The 16,892-nt window shown below is 42.9% G+C and overlaps 1 protein-coding gene across 2 annotated transcripts in view; it reads right to left on the bottom strand.

The window, feature by feature from the left end:
* Positions 1-16,892, bottom strand: part of dennd1b (DENN/MADD domain containing 1B) — a 104,517-nt gene that overhangs the window by 76,271 nt on the left and 11,354 nt on the right. For both annotated transcript variants that reach the window (XM_086225439.1, XM_086225440.1), the window contains exon 3: positions 5,989-6,032. In XM_086225439.1, the coding sequence (XP_086081565.1) occupies positions 5,989-6,032 (44 nt within the window). The remainder of the gene's footprint in view (positions 1-5,988; positions 6,033-16,892) is intronic.

The following is a 16,892-nucleotide window of genomic DNA, read 5'->3' as shown; positions in this document are numbered from 1 at the left end:
CATGTATGTCCTGGTTTGCATGGTGTAAAAAGCTCCCGGAAATCCTTCCAACCCTATTCTTCATGTTATCAAGGAATTCATAACTATGCCATCCGGTAATGTTGCCATATTTCTGTATTTCTCTACATAGAACATCCACAAAATACATGAGGCTTGAAGTCTAATGAAGTCGAAACAAATTTGTAGAGTTGGGCCAAATAAATAACACTGCATTTACTTGACTACATAATCTTTGGTGGTTTGTAACATCTGAATTATTAAATTCTCAAAAAATAGCAACTTTATCGCAAAAAAATGAGGATTTTTATTTATTTTTCACTTTATGAAGAGAACTTGGATTTCTAAAAGATTTAAATATCTGTCACAAATGAATAATGTAAACCTCCTTTCCTAAGCACCTGCGTTACTTTACTGTCGTCACTTTCCTGTATCAGGTCCTCCCTCACATGCTCTATACGGTATTAACTGAAACCCATCTTAGCATCCTGGGATCCTGCTACTGAGCTTTACCAACAACCATCACTCCTACCAGCCTTCTCCTGCTCTCATTGGAGTCAACGCCCATCTCTCGGAGGAGAAACACCACCAATCATGTCCAGTAGCTCAATCACTCAGACCACTGCTCTTTCACCCATCCAGCCAGCTCCTCTGCCTCACCCACCCAGGGCTATCGTCTAGAGTGGTGGCCACAAATCACGACATGTCAGGCAGCCTGTCCTGATGGAGCACTGAGTCACAGCACCAGTCTGAGCTGCTGAGGCCTGAGGAGACCCTTTGTCTGTCCTCACTTCATCCTCGCCTGGCTGACGACAAAGAGACGGATACACGGAACTAGATGAAGATATAGGAAGTTTAGTCTGAGGTCATGGTATCCCATAAAAAGTTACATTGATTTATTAAACAGGAGAAAATCAAAAAGCATATTTAGAATATGAAGACACTGCTGGCGCTCCTGCTTTCACAGGTTTACGATGTCAAGAGGAGATTATATGAGACTGGCAGCTGTGCTAAGATGGGGACTGATATTAGAAAATAAGTTGATAGTCAAAAACAGCTGCTATAAACAGGTACTGGAGAACCAAAAGCAGCCTCTATTAAGGCTCTCTGTTTTGCACCAAATGAGTACAAAAGGAAACACAGACAAAGTAAATCATTATTAAGCTCATTAGTGAAAAATAATAAGCAGAATTCAGACACAATGTGCTTTAACGAAGACTTTTTGCAACTGGAAACTAGTGTTGTGAGAGGAGTGACTGCTCTGTTCCCCACCTACACACTCCACACGCAACAAGCTCACTTACAAGAGAGAAACGAGTGAATGCGGGGAGTCACTTTTATTACATTTTCGCAAAACATAAATCCTGGAATGCAATAAATATCACAAACTGATTACACATAGCAACGTATGAGTCCTTATCAAAGCATAAATATTTCCTTTTAGGATCAAATCCCCTCTACTGTGGCCTTGGCATAAATGAAAAGTAGCATGTTATGTGGTCAAACCGGCGCGGTAGACAGCATTGAGATCAAAGGTTCCCTATAAAAATGTGTGAAATGACCACAGAGAGTTAAAATCATCTTTAGTTCATAGCTGAGAGAAGGCCTTGCAGTCAAATCTATTCATTATTCAATATCGCCCTCATTTATCTCTGGATATGATGCTGCAACCAGGGAGGCAGACAGAAATGCAGTTTTTGTGTGATGGGCAGGGAACTTCATTAGAGTTCAGGGGTGGGATTAGAAGGTTGGACATGGGGGGGGGGGGGGAGCAAAAAAAAAAAACTACAAAGAGTGACGACGGTAGAAAATGAGTAAGAAGACAAAACAGGACTTAAGAAAGAAAGTGTGGTCAGATGAAAATGGTTCTCTCTGTCTGTGAACGCGACTTCATTAATGAAATGGTGAAAGATTGAAGGAGGGAAGTTTACTCAAAACTGCAAGGAAACACTGTCGTGAAAGAGTAGGGACCCAGCTAGAACTGCTTTCTCCTCGAAAGGATGTTCTGAGAATATCACGTGCGATGTTCTGGTCATGTTTTTCAGTAGGATGCATTTTTATTTGTTCCAAGAACGTTCTTCCGAAAGGTAGCAGAACATTCTTTAAAAACATTCTAAAAATGTTTGTGGAGGCAACAGATGATAGATCAAACGTTGAACAACATCCTCATTTGCATACGTATACATTTGATTGTGTCGGAAGAACATGATTTGAAATGATTTACCAGACTTAACATTTGTTTTGAATGGAATGTAAACATTTTCTTTGCCCATATTAGAACTGGTGGCTAATTTTAGCCAATGTTGTGGGCGCATTCCTGAGTGTGCGCAACTGGAGCACAAACTCACTGAGGACTAATCCACGTCCTCTTCAGCTAGTAATCATCCCAGTTCGTGCAGTACTTTTTGCCGTTATGCACTTAAAGGGTAGTGCAATTGGGCGTGTTCCTCTGACATCAGCAGCTTTTTACTTGCAGCCTTTAAAATCTTCCCGGGTCTTCTCACCTCCTGCTGTAGTCGCCCCTCAATGTTCGTCAAAGTAACAATAACCTTATATTCTTGCTCATAAGCATGTCTTCTATCACCTTACTCATCATGGCTCCAGTCATTTCTGTTGGGTCCTCGAAATGACACGTCAGACTAGTTCAAGTGGCACACATTCTGATAAATGACGAGCGCTTTTCTCTCTGCTGCTTATTTGGTAAAACTTTTAATCTCTAAGAGCAAAGAGCCAAATTGGAATCAGCGGCACAAATCAGAACTGCTTAATGCTAAATGAATAATCAGGAATATAAATACAGATATTACAGGAAGAAACAGGTTACTGTTTAAAATATTTTCATGCCTTGCAGAAGACCAGATTCAGGTACCTCTGTGAGTAAATTCACAGGTTTAATTCTTGTGGAGTTCATCAAAGGCTCTTTAAGTTTTCAAATGTTTACCAAAAAAAAAAAAATCTAAATTTCCTCTGCTGTATACAGAGAAGTGGGCCTTCTATATACCACACTGTGGTGAGCTATAATTAACTGGCAGAACCATTATCTGTGTGTGCGTTTGTATGACTGTGTGTGTGTGTGTGTGTGTGTGTGTGTGTGTGTGCGTGTGCGTGTGTGTTCAGTCTGCTGCATTTTTTTCCACAACTTTGGGATGAGATCTGAGAGGAAACGGACAGATTTCCATCTGTCTGCTTCATTTGCAAAAAAAAAGAGAAAAAACACACAAAAACAGAAAAAAGCCCCTCTTGCGATTCAAATATATGCTTTAGCCACCTCTCCCATCCCCTCCCTCCCTCTTCCATCTCCCCGTTTCTCCCTCACTATCCAAGTGGCATCTGCAGATGACCAGAGCATCAAGAGATTCAGGGGCTCAGGGAGGAATAGGGGGAGCAGGAGGGAAAGGGAAGGAGGGTGGAGAGAGAGAGAGAGAGAGAGAGAGAGAGAGAGAGAGAGAGAGAGAGAGAAAAGGAGGGAGCAAGCGCCTCTCACTTCATACTTCCCAGCACCACCCCGGCGTGCCAGCCAGCCTGCAGTCTGTTCTCCTTTGAGCTTTCTATTCTACCACAGAACAGAAAAAAAATCAATTCATATTTCCATAATCCACACTCCTGTCTGTCTGCATGTCTTTGCCTCTCCCTCTCTTCCTCCCTCTTTCTTTTTCCCTCTCTCCCCTTCTCCCCTGGGGTAGACTAACCCCTCCACCCCGATCCTACGGCCTACAAATGTCATTACGCCGAGCAACAATAACAGCCTAAACAAAAGGAGGCCTTACTCTGAGCCCCTCCACGGAGACTGTTGGCTGCTGCTGCCATATGCTGGCCAGCACGGGCCACAGAAAGAGAGAGTCTGTGGCTACAGAGAACTCCAGCCTACGGCCCCACAAAGGAGGAAAGGAGCCCTAATCCTGGTAATGAGGCCCGTGAATATAGCCTTTATGTATAGAGGGGAAAGGGCCAATCCCTCTGTACACAGCACGCTAACTAGCCATCTTAAGGGCCATCTTATCCACACAAACGATCTGGTCAACAACAGAGTGAAAGAAAAGTAAGGTTGTGGGGGGGGGCTAAATCAAGAGACATGTTGAAGAAGGGGATGAGGCAGGATCATGTCAGCACATTCACCATGGACTTTCTCTGCTTTTCTTGGTTTCAGCAGCTTTTTTTAGCTGATTTTAACTTCTTTTCCATCACCTCAATTCCCGCTACCCGTGTCTGTCGTAATTTTTTGCTCACACTCTTTTTCCCTCTCATTCCCTCTTACCAACATCCACTGGTTCTTGTGGGGCAGGAATGCCTGAAGCATCTTTCTACTAGCTCGTTTAGTCCTCAAAGTGGATCAGAGAGGCACGATAGCTGCTAAAACTGCCTTGGCTGCTGTGTTGAGAGATAGTTAACCTGCACACATATCCTCTCTCTCTCTCTCTCTCTGTCTCTCTCTCTCTCTCCAGTCCATCGTTTCCCTTCTTCCAGCGATGAGCTGCTGTTGTCCAGTAATGTGCTCCAGGACCCGTTTTCCCCACTGCTGGCACAGAAACGATACGCCCCTGTGTCTGGGCTGTTAAACCTCTGTCTTCTGTCTTTCTTTGACTAACGGAGAGCAGGAGTCACTGCATCCCCACATCCTGGAGTCAGATTCAACCTCACCATCGTACAGAGCGATGTTCACAACTTAGAGATAAACGCTCTTATTACTACAGGTGGAGTGATCATTTTGATTAGGTTGGATCTCAACTGTTCTGCTTTGAAGCCTGAGAGAAACAACAAAGGCACCCTGCTGAGGAACTGTATTCATCTAAGAGTAAAGAGCAAGCTCTTTGATTAAAAAAAGGATAATGCATCAATTTCAATTATGAAAAGCTCTTTTTTTATCATGTGCAAACACTATGGACACACAGTGTTGGGAAACCTTGATTTACTGTGTTAGTCTGACTAAAAGTGGAATTTTAAAATACGGGTTAACACGTAAATCAATCAAATCCAAATTTGATGTCCATGTGCCAGGTGTTCTGGGCTGGAATTTGACTCAGAAGTTGGACAGCAGACTCGAATTCTCCCGGTTGGTGCTTAAGCAAAAACAAGGCCTCTCTGGACAGACGAGATGACATCCGTGAACAAGGATGTTGCTTGCTTCTGAGTAACGTGATGTGAAAGAAAGTGTGATTGCATCCATCTGTTAGGATGTACACTGCCACCTGCTGCTCAGGAGGGGGACGGGCTTTCGTCAATGATAGTTCTTCTCCAGTTGTTGTACACTGAGACACCGAGAGCAGTCCAAATAGCCTGATCCAGCTCTGCGTGTACTGTAAAGCCACTGAAACCAATGTGATTGGCGAAGGTGAGTAAAATTAAAGTACATAATCACAATCAATAAACCAGAATCATACTTACTTATCTTCAGCAAGACAGCTTGGCAAAGGTATACTGGAACCCTCCTACTTCCAGATGATTTAGGAGGAACATATTGTGCCAAAATGTGTAACAAACAGCTAAATATTCCCCCTTTACACTGAAAATGAATCTAATACTGCATTTGTGAGAGACGTAGTAGGACAATGAAAGAGAGAGAGAGAGAGAGAGAGGAAGGGGAGAATGGAGGTGTGTATTCCTGTCACGGTTGCATGATAATTACTGATTCGTCAGTTATTGAAGACCTGCTCACTGCTTTTCATTACCATCAACAGACAAGCAATGAGACAGAGAGGAGTAGGAAAGAGAGCAAGAGGAGGAGAGGAAGCACTGATAGTGATGAGGAGGAGAGAGGTGGTGATGGTGATAGGTGCGGGGTCGGGGGGGGGGGGTTACCACAGGATGGCAGGGTGAGTGAGGGCATAAGGAAAGGAAGGGTGATGGGGGGAGGGGGGGAGTTAGAGAGAGTTTGTAACTGTGTGTATGAGGGAGATAGAGAGAGAGGGAGGGAGAGAGAGAGAGAGAGAGAGAGAGAGAGAGAGAGAGAGAGAGAGAGAGAGAGAAGAATGAAAAAGCAGAGTGTGTTCCAACCTGGTCTGTGTGGTCCTGGGGGAAGCTCCACAGCACGGTTGGATCTAGAGGTAATTGACAGACAGCATTAATCAGCGGGTGAGAAACACACCGTCTTCGCTAGCTGCCTCAGAACACATACATATTAATGAGAGGGGTGGGGGCAAGGGTGGCTGCTGCAAGTCTGTGCACGCACACACACTCGTATCCTCACACACACACACACACACACACACAGCAGTGGATCGTGAAAGAAGAGAGAGAAAAGTGTTGAGGATGTATGTGGTGTAAATATGCAAATCTATAATCTCAATGTAGATATGATAGCTTATATTATCCACCAAATCATCCGCGTTTAACAAAGTCATAGCAACAGACTCCGTTTTTTTCAGCTTAATTATTTCTACATCCACACATGCTTGAATATTTGCTGTGGAGATGTAAAACCTAAGCTGAGAGGCTTTTGACTATAATGACAACAAATGTGAGTAAGTTTTCAGTAAACATTATAAGTGCTGACAAAGTGTACACAATGATTCATTGATCTGTATCTGTCGGAAATATCAATAAAGTGTATTAAAAATAAGACATTAGGCTTTTATAAAAGGAATACTTGGAGGGGCTTGGCTGCTGATCAGACTCAATAAACCAGTCTTTGTGCTTCCTATGCTGAGATAATATGAGGTGTTCTTTTTGACACGCTTCTAATTACTGAATCTAAAAAAAACAAATAAACGAGATCAGCGTCCAGAGCATTAGTTACACACAGGTTACAATGTTCAAATTGGTTCATACAGTGAGCCTTCTAGGAAAATACAGTATATAAATGGTTATTTATATTCAATTCAGATTGCACAACAATTTTTTGTGTCTCCAGTGGTGCATATAGCGTTTAAAATAAAAACTCCACCGACAAGCAGAAATATTAAAAACCCTAAAATTAAAATATCAAAACAGCGTGTTAGCATAAATAGCAGATTTATATGATATCAGTGCAAGTACATTGTTGCTTCACTGTTAGGAACACTATCCAAGTAGCATGCACTTCGAGAACATATCCGGGATTTATTTGCGCATATTGAGAGAGCAAAGCTGCTGTGTCTGTGTGCGACCATCTTGACTTAACTTTGTCATAATGTTTTGTTAAAAAAAAAAAAAAGACGATAAGAGACCAGCACAATTACAGAACTGAAAAGTTGATTACCGTGTTTCCGTGCAACAAGCTTACATCCATCTAAAAGCTCAACTAAAACTAAAAAAAAATGACAGCTCGCCTCTCTTCGTGCCTGCGGGGTTGAAAGGACGCAGTCATCCCTGAACACAGGGGTCTCTGGTAAACATGGTTTCCACAGCTCTGAGGTCACCCATGACCTTGGTGGGAACAACGAGGGTTTGAAGAGACCAGCTCGCGCATGCAGGTTCCCAGTCGTGGTCATAAAAACACACACCGGTGTCTGAACACACCCTGCGCCAATCAAAACTAAGTTAGTGGATGCGGAAGCATCGCGCCTCAGGATGAACAACAGCGTATTCAACAGGTAGAGAACATAACATCCTCCTGACAGTTTCAATAAGAGCAACATTCATCTATGATCCTGCCATAAAAATAAGCTGAAAATATTCATTCAGACCTGTGGATAAAGAGTGCTGAGGTTCAAGTACAGGGGGAAAGAGGATACATGATAACACACACCATGTAGAGTGGCTTCATGGCTAACACACCAGGCTGTCTGAGAGAGGGGGGGGAATACAATGGACAAATGGATGACAGGACGCTGCAGAATCCATAATGCCTTACATAATCCTATTGGATAATTTCACGGGCCCCATCTTGAAAGGAGCAGCAAAGAAAAAAAGCTAAGCAAAGCTCTCCCCCGCCTTCTTGGTACCCAGCGATCTGCCACAGTAAGGGCTATTTTCTGCTGATTTACTGGGTGAGAGGATGGGAACTGCTGCTGGAGAGTGATCCAGGACAGAAAAAAGGGGACAAGAGGTACCAAAGATGAAGAGGTGTGGAGTGCATTTTCACTGCTGCAAAATCAAACAAACCTCATGCTTGATTCATGATAACTTGTTCTTGTTGATATTTAATTGAACCACGTATTGAGGTGGGTGGCGCGGTGGTGTGGTTGGTTAGCCTCTGGGTTTGAACCAGCCTACAGTATCTGTATGGAGCTTCTATGTTCTCTCCTGCCTGCATGGCTCTCTCCAGGTCCTCCGGCTTCCTCCCACAGACCAAAAACATGCACACAAGTTTGAACGGTCGTGCAACCGGTTGCCTTTCTCTACACGTCAGGCCTGCGACTGACTGGACACCTGTCCCGGGTGTAGCCTGACTCTATCCCAGTCTTTAGCTGCAGCTTTGAAGCCAGTCATTTGTGACTCCAAAAATGAATCACAGTTGCCACTTCAGTCATTCGAATGTTAAGTGTTTCAGCCCTAATGCCAAAGATTGGGGTAAATAAGTATAGAGTCCACCTCCATTTCAGGCATTTGCACTTTTGTTTGTATGCAGATTGTCAAAAATAAAAGAAAGCAAAGGAGGCAAAAACCTACAGCTTCCTTTATCATTTGCATTTTCCCTTTCCTTCCCTCACCAGTCCGTGCGTTCTCCTTTCAGTGCTCCAGGCTGGTAATCTGTCTTTACTCCCCTTCCTTCAAATTCCTCTGTCAGTCATTCTGCTTTTCTCCACTCTCATCTAGCCATCGCTACATTTTTTTTCCCTGTCAAATTTTTGGTCTTCTGTTTCCCATGCTTGCCTCCTCATTTCTTCCATCTTGCAACCTTTCTTTCTCCTCATCCTCTGCGCTCCCCCCCTCGCCATTTTTCTCATTCTTCTCATGCGTTCATATACCCCCCCTTTCAGATGTGCGGGGCGTGTGGTGGGCGCAAGAGGGGGTCTGAAGGGGGTTAAGGCTGAAAGTTGAAGGTTACAGGGGTGAAGAGGACCCCTGCTGTTCCACCAGGGGACACAAATGTCACCATGACAGATCCTGCACTGGTTCTCCTCCCTCCCCTTCGCACACAAAATCACAATCACACACTGAAGTTCAATGATACTCCAAAAAAAAAATAAAAAATTCTTTCTGAAATTACTGCAACAATAAACCTCGCAATTCCAGTTCTTAGTGCCACAAATCAATTCACGACTGATTCTTGAGGAAAAGGTGGCTTTGCTTAAAGATTCACACGTCCGCGAGTAGGAAACGTGAGTGGCGGGAAAGAGGACAAGAGAAAAAAAAACAAGAAAGAATTATAAATAATAATAACAATCTAGAAGCCTCTTCCTTTCTCGTACCCGCATAATACACTTAGCATGTCATTTCCCGACTGACTGACTGTTGTACATTTACGTCAAAAATATGGGATTATTTGTGTTAATAAAGAGATCTTTATTATTTTACATGATTCCTCACTGAGTGGGAAGCTTTTGTTTTATTGTTAGTCATCGTTAACTTCTTTGAAAGCAAAGCGTTTCCAAACCACTGAACTGTTTTTACGTTTCTTGTTGGAGAAAAACTCTATTTTCACCATTTGGACATAAGCTGAACAACATTTTTTAAAAACAAAAGCATCGCTATGAAACGGAACGCAGCACAATAATCATTTTCATCTCAATTAACCTGTTTCTGAAATTGTTTTTGTCAATATTTAACTTGAAAATTAAACCTAGGTTGGTAATTTACATCACTGGTTATATATAAAAACAGAGGATGTTCGGGAATGCTCCGTTGTTACAATGAACACGCAGCATCTCTACCGCAACTGTTCGCTATCCAAAACAAGGTATTTTCTTGTCAGTGTCAAACAGATGTAATTCTAATTCTCCGTGAATTCTCACTTAGTCTTGCAAAGGGACTTATTAAATGCATAATTCATCACTAATGACAGAAAAACAAATCAAAACGGTCAAAGTAACTTACAATTATAACACACTTATATGCCATGGAACAAGCGTGCCGGTAATTTCAGAATACGTGATGGAGTTGATGTGGATTATATTCATGTTTCCAGTTGCTTGCAAGGTCATAAACCACAAACACAAGACTTCATATTGTATTTATTGAAATACATAAAGAGCATTTGAAAACCGTATATATAAAAAAAAAAGAGTCATTTTGATGTGACACCAGTGGCAACTAGTCTGACAGGAAGACAATAACCTGTAGCATATTTCACCCTGGTGGAGCGTAAACAGATACAAGGGGTGAGAATTGAATAGAAATCACCTATCCAGAGTTAGATTCCTCCATTCACACCCTGAGAAAATGGTGGTGGGCAAACATGATGATGACAAGCTGTGGAAGTGACCATCGTTGCCTGCAACGTGCATGTGTGCTCCGGTGTACAAGTACATGCGTGTTTACAGATAGATAGCAAGCTCAGGAGTGAATATTTACAGTACGGTAACATGTCCATTGATCCCTGAGGGCTTCAAGCGTGGCTGACCTCCAACAGTCACGATGGGGGTAACATGCAAGCAGCCCCTGAGCCGTGACACAGATACTGGAGATGGGGGTGGGGGGGTGGGGGGGTGAGGTGGTCAAAAATCAATGTTTTGGCAATTCCTGAGACGCCTGTCTTTAAAAGTCAGAGGAGGCAAGTGAGCGAGGAGAAAGGAGGGTTAATAGGTGAATGGTGTTGGGAGCTGAGAGCAGGGCAACAGGGAAGGAGTGGGAGGAGGAAGAATGAGGTGAGGGAAGAGATGGATGGATTGCCTCGGAGTGGGAGGTGGACCTCTGCCACTCTCAACTGACACCACTTCCTTCCTACCTACTCAGGTGGATCATTAAAAGAGATCCGATTAAACAGAATAAATTAGCAAGATATATGTGCGCTGATACATGAGAGAAACAAGAAATAAACCCCTTCATCTCTTATTTCTTCAATTCTCTGCATAAATCTATGTCTATTAACACTTCCAAGTAGGCTAAAACTGAAAAATGTTGGCATCTTCATCTTGGCATAAATCTGTGCTTCTTGGGAATTCCAAGTAGGCTAAAAAGAACCTATTGGCAGAGGATGCCATTCCTAATGCTGCTGGCTGGGAGAAGAAGTTGGCACTAAACGCCATGTGTCAGAAACCCTCATACTGCCATTTTCAAGCCATTTTGTCACAAAACAAAACAAAGTAAGACTCAACTTACTTCCTCTCAAAGGCTTTTTGAAAATAGCTGGGTGCAAAACACTGGGAAAAGTATAGGCTACATAAGAAACACGCCCGCGCTGCAGAGGCCTATACTACGCTCACCTTATCATCTCAACAGTGGCCTGAATGTATAGCTCTACCTTGAGAACCGAGACAGACTTCAGTAAAACACAAAAAGACCTAACCCTAAATCCAGTGTGAATTCACATTTAGATGAAAGCCCCTCGTTTATAATTCACTATACAGTGCGAATCAAAAACAGACTTAGAGCCCTCATGGCCATCTAACATTCTGAAGGCATAAAAAAAGCACTTTTTTCACCTTATTCCACAAACGACTGAATGTGTGTTGTGAGTGAATAGGGGGCCTATTTGTTAAGAGAGGCCAAATCCCATATGGTGAACAGCAGCTCCTCTGGTGAGAAGAGAGGCTGTGAAAGCCATCGGCAGGCCCTCTCCTCAATCCATGCTCCGGAGATGAAGGGATGTAGTGCCTGCCTCTCCTTGTTCCTCCTTTCTCTCGCTCCCTTTGCCTCCTCTCCTCCCTCTTTCTTGGCCAGGGGTTAAACTGCTGCACTCTAACCTCCTTGGCAATGATTTCATTCACTCCGTTTTTCTTGCTTACCCTCTCATCTCTGAGAAAGATTTATTTCACAGTATGTAGTGGATTAGGCCCCCTTCGTATGCCCCTGGACAAAAGCATTGTTTTAGCACTGGCCTGTTTGCTGTAACGGGGAGGAAGCTACTGCTAGTACGCGTCCACAATACAGCCATTGTGGACACACAGGGCTGGATGGACCCTGCCACAGAGGCCGTCTAGACTTTGAGCCCGGGCCGATTGGAGAAACACAGGGAGAAAATCCCATCAGGCAGTGGAGTGAAAGTTAACTAAGGTAACCTGCTGTGAACCTGATGAAGATGTCAAGCCAACATATGGCAAAAAATGTCTATTGTCAGAACAAGGAGCTTTCCTCCTTAAGAGGGAGGGTATGGTGGAGGAGGAGGAGGCGATGGGTGGCTAAAGAAGACTAAGGGGGGGTTGCACAACCTAAAGGAAGGAATAACTGTGGTGGTCATCGTTTTACTTCTGGATCAGTAGCCTTATTCTGGCTGGGAGGAGGCCCAACCCCTCCACTCACAGTTGAAGGAGAAAGCAGATTAACTGGCATCTTTCAAAGGCCAAGAGAAAGAAAACACACTAACTGACGTTTAGAACATTTTTCCCTTTTGCCAATCAAGTCTCAGGCTGCACACAGCAAATGGCATTACATTTCATGCTGATTTAGTAAGCAGAGGTTTAGAGAAAAGAGAAACTTCTTAAACGATGATATGCTCCTTAAGTTTACTGATACTGATTGGTCACACACAGGCTGGGAGTGAAGGCCTGACAGTAGAAGCACTTTCACTGAATTTGATTAAAACAGAACTTCTTGCAGATCCAACGGGAAATTCAAGATTAAAAATAACAGACTAAAGCCTATATAGTTTAGTTACAACAGGCACATACAAATACATCACAGGTCTCAAAATAATAAGCCTAGATTTGCAGAGGACTTGCAAATTCCAATAGTTGAAAATTTGAATCAACAAAAAGAAAAACAACTTCTAAAGAACAGCCTGCTTTACAAAGGCAAAAAGAAAAAAAAAAATCAACTGGCAAGCCTCACATGTGAGAGATAGTGGCCAGGGGGATTTTCTAAGCCATCTCTGCATGTACATCTGAAGAAAATAAACAACGGCCTCATCCGCACTGGAAAAAGAAGAAAGAAAGAGCTGCATAGAGATGATGTGACCCTAATAATGCCACATTAGTTGTTTCATTTTCCCAGCTATGTGAGAAAAATGCTTCAGTGGGATGAGCTGGAAAAAAAAAAAGAGAGAAAAAGGAGGAGACGGAGGAAGGGTGGGAGGGAGGGGGTGAGGCGGAGAGATCGGGAGACAGAGAGATAGAAAAGAGAGAGAGGTGAAAGCGATACTGTCTCCGGGCTAGTTGGGATGCAACCCAATTTCACAGCTTCACGAGTGAGTGGCACAGCATATGGATGCAACCTTTGTGACAGCCTCTGTGTATCACCACATATCAGCGTTGATATTCCCAGTCAGATTCCCTACTGGTCCAACATTATGTCAAACAGCTGCTCCGCATGACTGCATCTTCAACACAACACACACGGCATGTTTGTTGGGGGTGGTGGTGGGGTTTGTTAGCCTCCTCAGCTAAGGAAAAACAAGGCAGTATCTACCATGACAGACTATTCTCAAACTTTCTCTTATGATGTTCAGCTCCGGCAGAATAATAAAAGTGAGTGCTTGGAATAGAAGTTTAAAAAAAAAAATTTTTTTTTTAAAAAGAAATCAGTGATATCAGAAATCTGAGATCTGAAGTCGACTTTTATTTCCTGAATAGACGAGGAAATGAAGCCTAGACTACAGAGATTTGATGGCACCAGCTCAGGTTAATGGTGATGACTCCATCACTGATAGCTGGCTGGCTGGCTGGGTGAAAACACAACACCTCTTCATGTAGTCACATATTTCTCCCCATATGGTCCAACCATCTGCTTTAGTCAAAAATAGGGGTGTGCTATATGCAACTAATATCTTATTTGTTGTTTTAATGATGTGTGAGCTGACACTACATGATGGAGGTCCTTTCCGCACGGAGCTGGCTTGTTCTGCCCGTGCCTGCGTGGGTACATTAGGAAGTTGGTACTCCTGATGGTGCTCTTAAAAGTACTGCAGTTGGTCCCCAGGTACTGCTAGAGGCAGCTCACTGCTCCGTAGAGGATGCTTTAAATGCGGAGGACGAATTTCATTGTGATCTGTTTAATGGCAGTTCAGACTTTTTACTTTCTTCTTAAATGTTGTAACGTGGAAACATTCAGCTAATAAACCAGATGCTACGAACAGGGCCGGCTGGTCTTTTAGCAACACAACTTGGCGTAATTGCTACAGTTAAATTCACTTCTTTTTCAGCTGTAATTGTGGATTTTGCTTACATGAGTCGAACTGGTTGACAAATTCTCTAAGTTACCTCACAGGAATACTAGGGTGCAGCCATGATGGTTTCCATGCAAGCTGAGTGACGAGGGAATGCACTCAATAACGGCGACTAAGCTGAAATGATGCCCCAACAGTGTGTGATTCGAACTTAATGTTTTTGTTTTTTTTGAACGGACCATTTTTTTTAATCGTCATTTATCTGCATTGCCGATACTATGACACCTCGATTATGTGAAAGCTTCAGCAATCAAATCACCCGAACTTTGGCTTTCCAACGATGTAGCAGGAGTATCAATAATGGTCGTAACACTATGCTTGGTCAGCAGTTTGTCAGGAGGTGAACAGCTGGTAAGTCTGTGTACCACAGAGGGTTTAAAGCTTTCAAAAACTGTACACTGTCCATCCCATCGGATCGGTAACTTAAATGTCTGTTCCATTTGTATCCTTGCTCGCGTGATGAACAACTGACCTAACAGCAAAGCGGTTGTACTTCATGTCTCATCTCCCTTGCAGTTCAGGCGTATTTCATTGCACTTGGATTCATGTTACATTAATGGGAAGTGTCTGCCTACAATGCAAAGACTAGTTTTTAATTTGGTCTTTTGTACATTGGCATAATATGTAGGCCATCTTGAACTGGTTTAGTCATTTAAGCACTGTTTGATCTCAGTTACAGTTGGAGTGGCCGTTATAGTGTCTTGAGCCATTTGACCTTGGATGATTCAGATGAAGCGAAGCTTTGAGTCGTGTGACAAACGTGACCTCTTAGTTTGACAAGTCTGACGACGTTTGGTTTTTGGAAGAACAAACTTTTAAAGTTTAAGAGAGCTGGTGATGGGGTCATTGTCAGTCAGCAACAGAAGCTTTAAGGCAAGAGTTCCTTTTCTTGTCTTTGAGGCGGTGAGTCGCGGCATCAGAGAAAACACTGTGTGCAGCACAGCAGCTCCTTGAGGTGGGGAGAGAATCGATCTCAGTTAATGTCATATGGCACAGCACCCAGAGGCAGCTGCGTGGTGCTGATGACAGTGAAAAGCCTTGCCTTTGGCGGCTACATGCTTGCTGCTGCTGAGCTGTGATTTGAAGTTCACATGCAAAGGCTGACAGACAGACAGCTCTCCGTCAGCTAGGCAGACACTCAGTCAGTCAGCCAATCTTTCCACGGGGATGACAATACATCTGTGTCTGTTAAAAGCCTACAACAGCGCCTAATCTTTAACACAGCGCTCACAGTGATCTGCATGGATGAGATACTGTAAATAGAAAAGAAAAAAAAAATGAAGTCTTGAAATTTCAGTTCATTCCTTCCCCTTCAGCAATTCTTCTATCTATCTGTCTTAAAATGACGTCAAGGCTGCCAGTTGTTTCACAAATTCTCCAAAACGTAAATTAACAAATCTGTGTTCACATAAGTTGTACGCACAAGGATGCACAGTTGTTGTTGCTACGGTTACATAAGTCAGCTTTAAATGTAATTCGGCCTCATCACCAATCTATAAATAGGTCACCAGACTGCAGGAATCAATGAGGCGAAATAGTCTATTAATATCTCATTGACTGTTTGATAACGTGGCTACAAATGGCCTGCGTGTGGAAATTAAAATAAGAGTGCGTGTTTAATATGGACCGTGGGTTAATGATTGGACTGAAACCTAAATAAGACCCGCACTGCCTCTTCTAACCAGCATATTGTGGCTTCTTTTCTCATGTTGTCATAGCAACCCTTGCACAGCCGATGGTAAATTTTAACGGTTGCACACATTCTGATGAAACCTGGTTGTTTCTGGAGTTAATCAGTCGATAGCTGATCGCTTACACATCCGGTAACATGATTCGTCTATCATTTAAAAGCTGATTTTGGTCTATCAACTCCTGAAAAAAAAACTGTCTGGATCATTCTTCAGCTTCTAAGTGTTTCACGTTTTTCAACAGCTTGTTGCTAAGTGTTTCTTTTTGGTGCTGGCAATGAGCAGGTAGAGCACAGTGGGGTTCTAAAGCTCTCTCTCTGAAAACAACTGCCTGCTGTGGCTGAGAACAACACAATTAGAGTTTTGTGAGAGTAAATCAAGTCAGTAAAGTTACAGGCTGGACAGATGAATACTCAGGTAAAACTATTTGCAGCTCGAGGAAACTGAAGCGAGCTGCAGAGTTTGCTGATCGTATGATTATCAGTGTGGTCGTCACTGTGTGCAACGCCTCTGTTATGACAGAGTGATATTACAAAAAAAAAAAAAAGAACATTAATTTTCCCGTCATGACTTTTACATGTTCAACCTTTCAAAACATAAATGTGTCTGTGTCAAACTGCTGAAATTAAATTCAGGATGCATGATGAGTACCTAACGCGTACCAGTTCAAGTGGAGCTGTAGAGCCATAGAATAGAACGGCTGGGAGAAGGTCGACTGTTGTTAAAGCCCCTCCACATTTGGTATTTTTCAACCTGGACCCTTCAGCCTTCCTGGGAGAAATACATCTGTAGTTTACAATCTCTGACCATTTTCATCAGTCAAACTCAGCACAGACATCAATATTCAAATGTTGGAACATCACACAAAAAAAACGAGCACTTTTGACGTACAGGTTGGATTAAGCTTTGGGTCCTCTGAAGTGATGGGAAACACCCCCCACCCCCCATGTGTCTGTAAACAAAGAGCTTTTGGATGAATTACGTGAGTTCCAGTGATAAATTATCTTCGACATTCACAAAAGCATCAAGATTGACCTATATTTCCTGTCTTGAAAAAATAGGCCAGAACCCAAATTAAGGGCCAGTAG

Source organism: Aulostomus chinensis, chromosome 14, assembly GCF_037954235.1.
Source record: "Aulostomus chinensis isolate RoL2024-O1b breed Wild chromosome 14, RoL_Achi_v1.0, whole genome shotgun sequence".
Taxonomy (NCBI): domain Eukaryota; kingdom Metazoa; phylum Chordata; class Actinopteri; order Syngnathiformes; family Aulostomidae; genus Aulostomus; species Aulostomus chinensis.
Note: the sequence above shows the minus strand (reverse complement) of the source record. Positions and strands in the feature narration are given on the sequence as shown.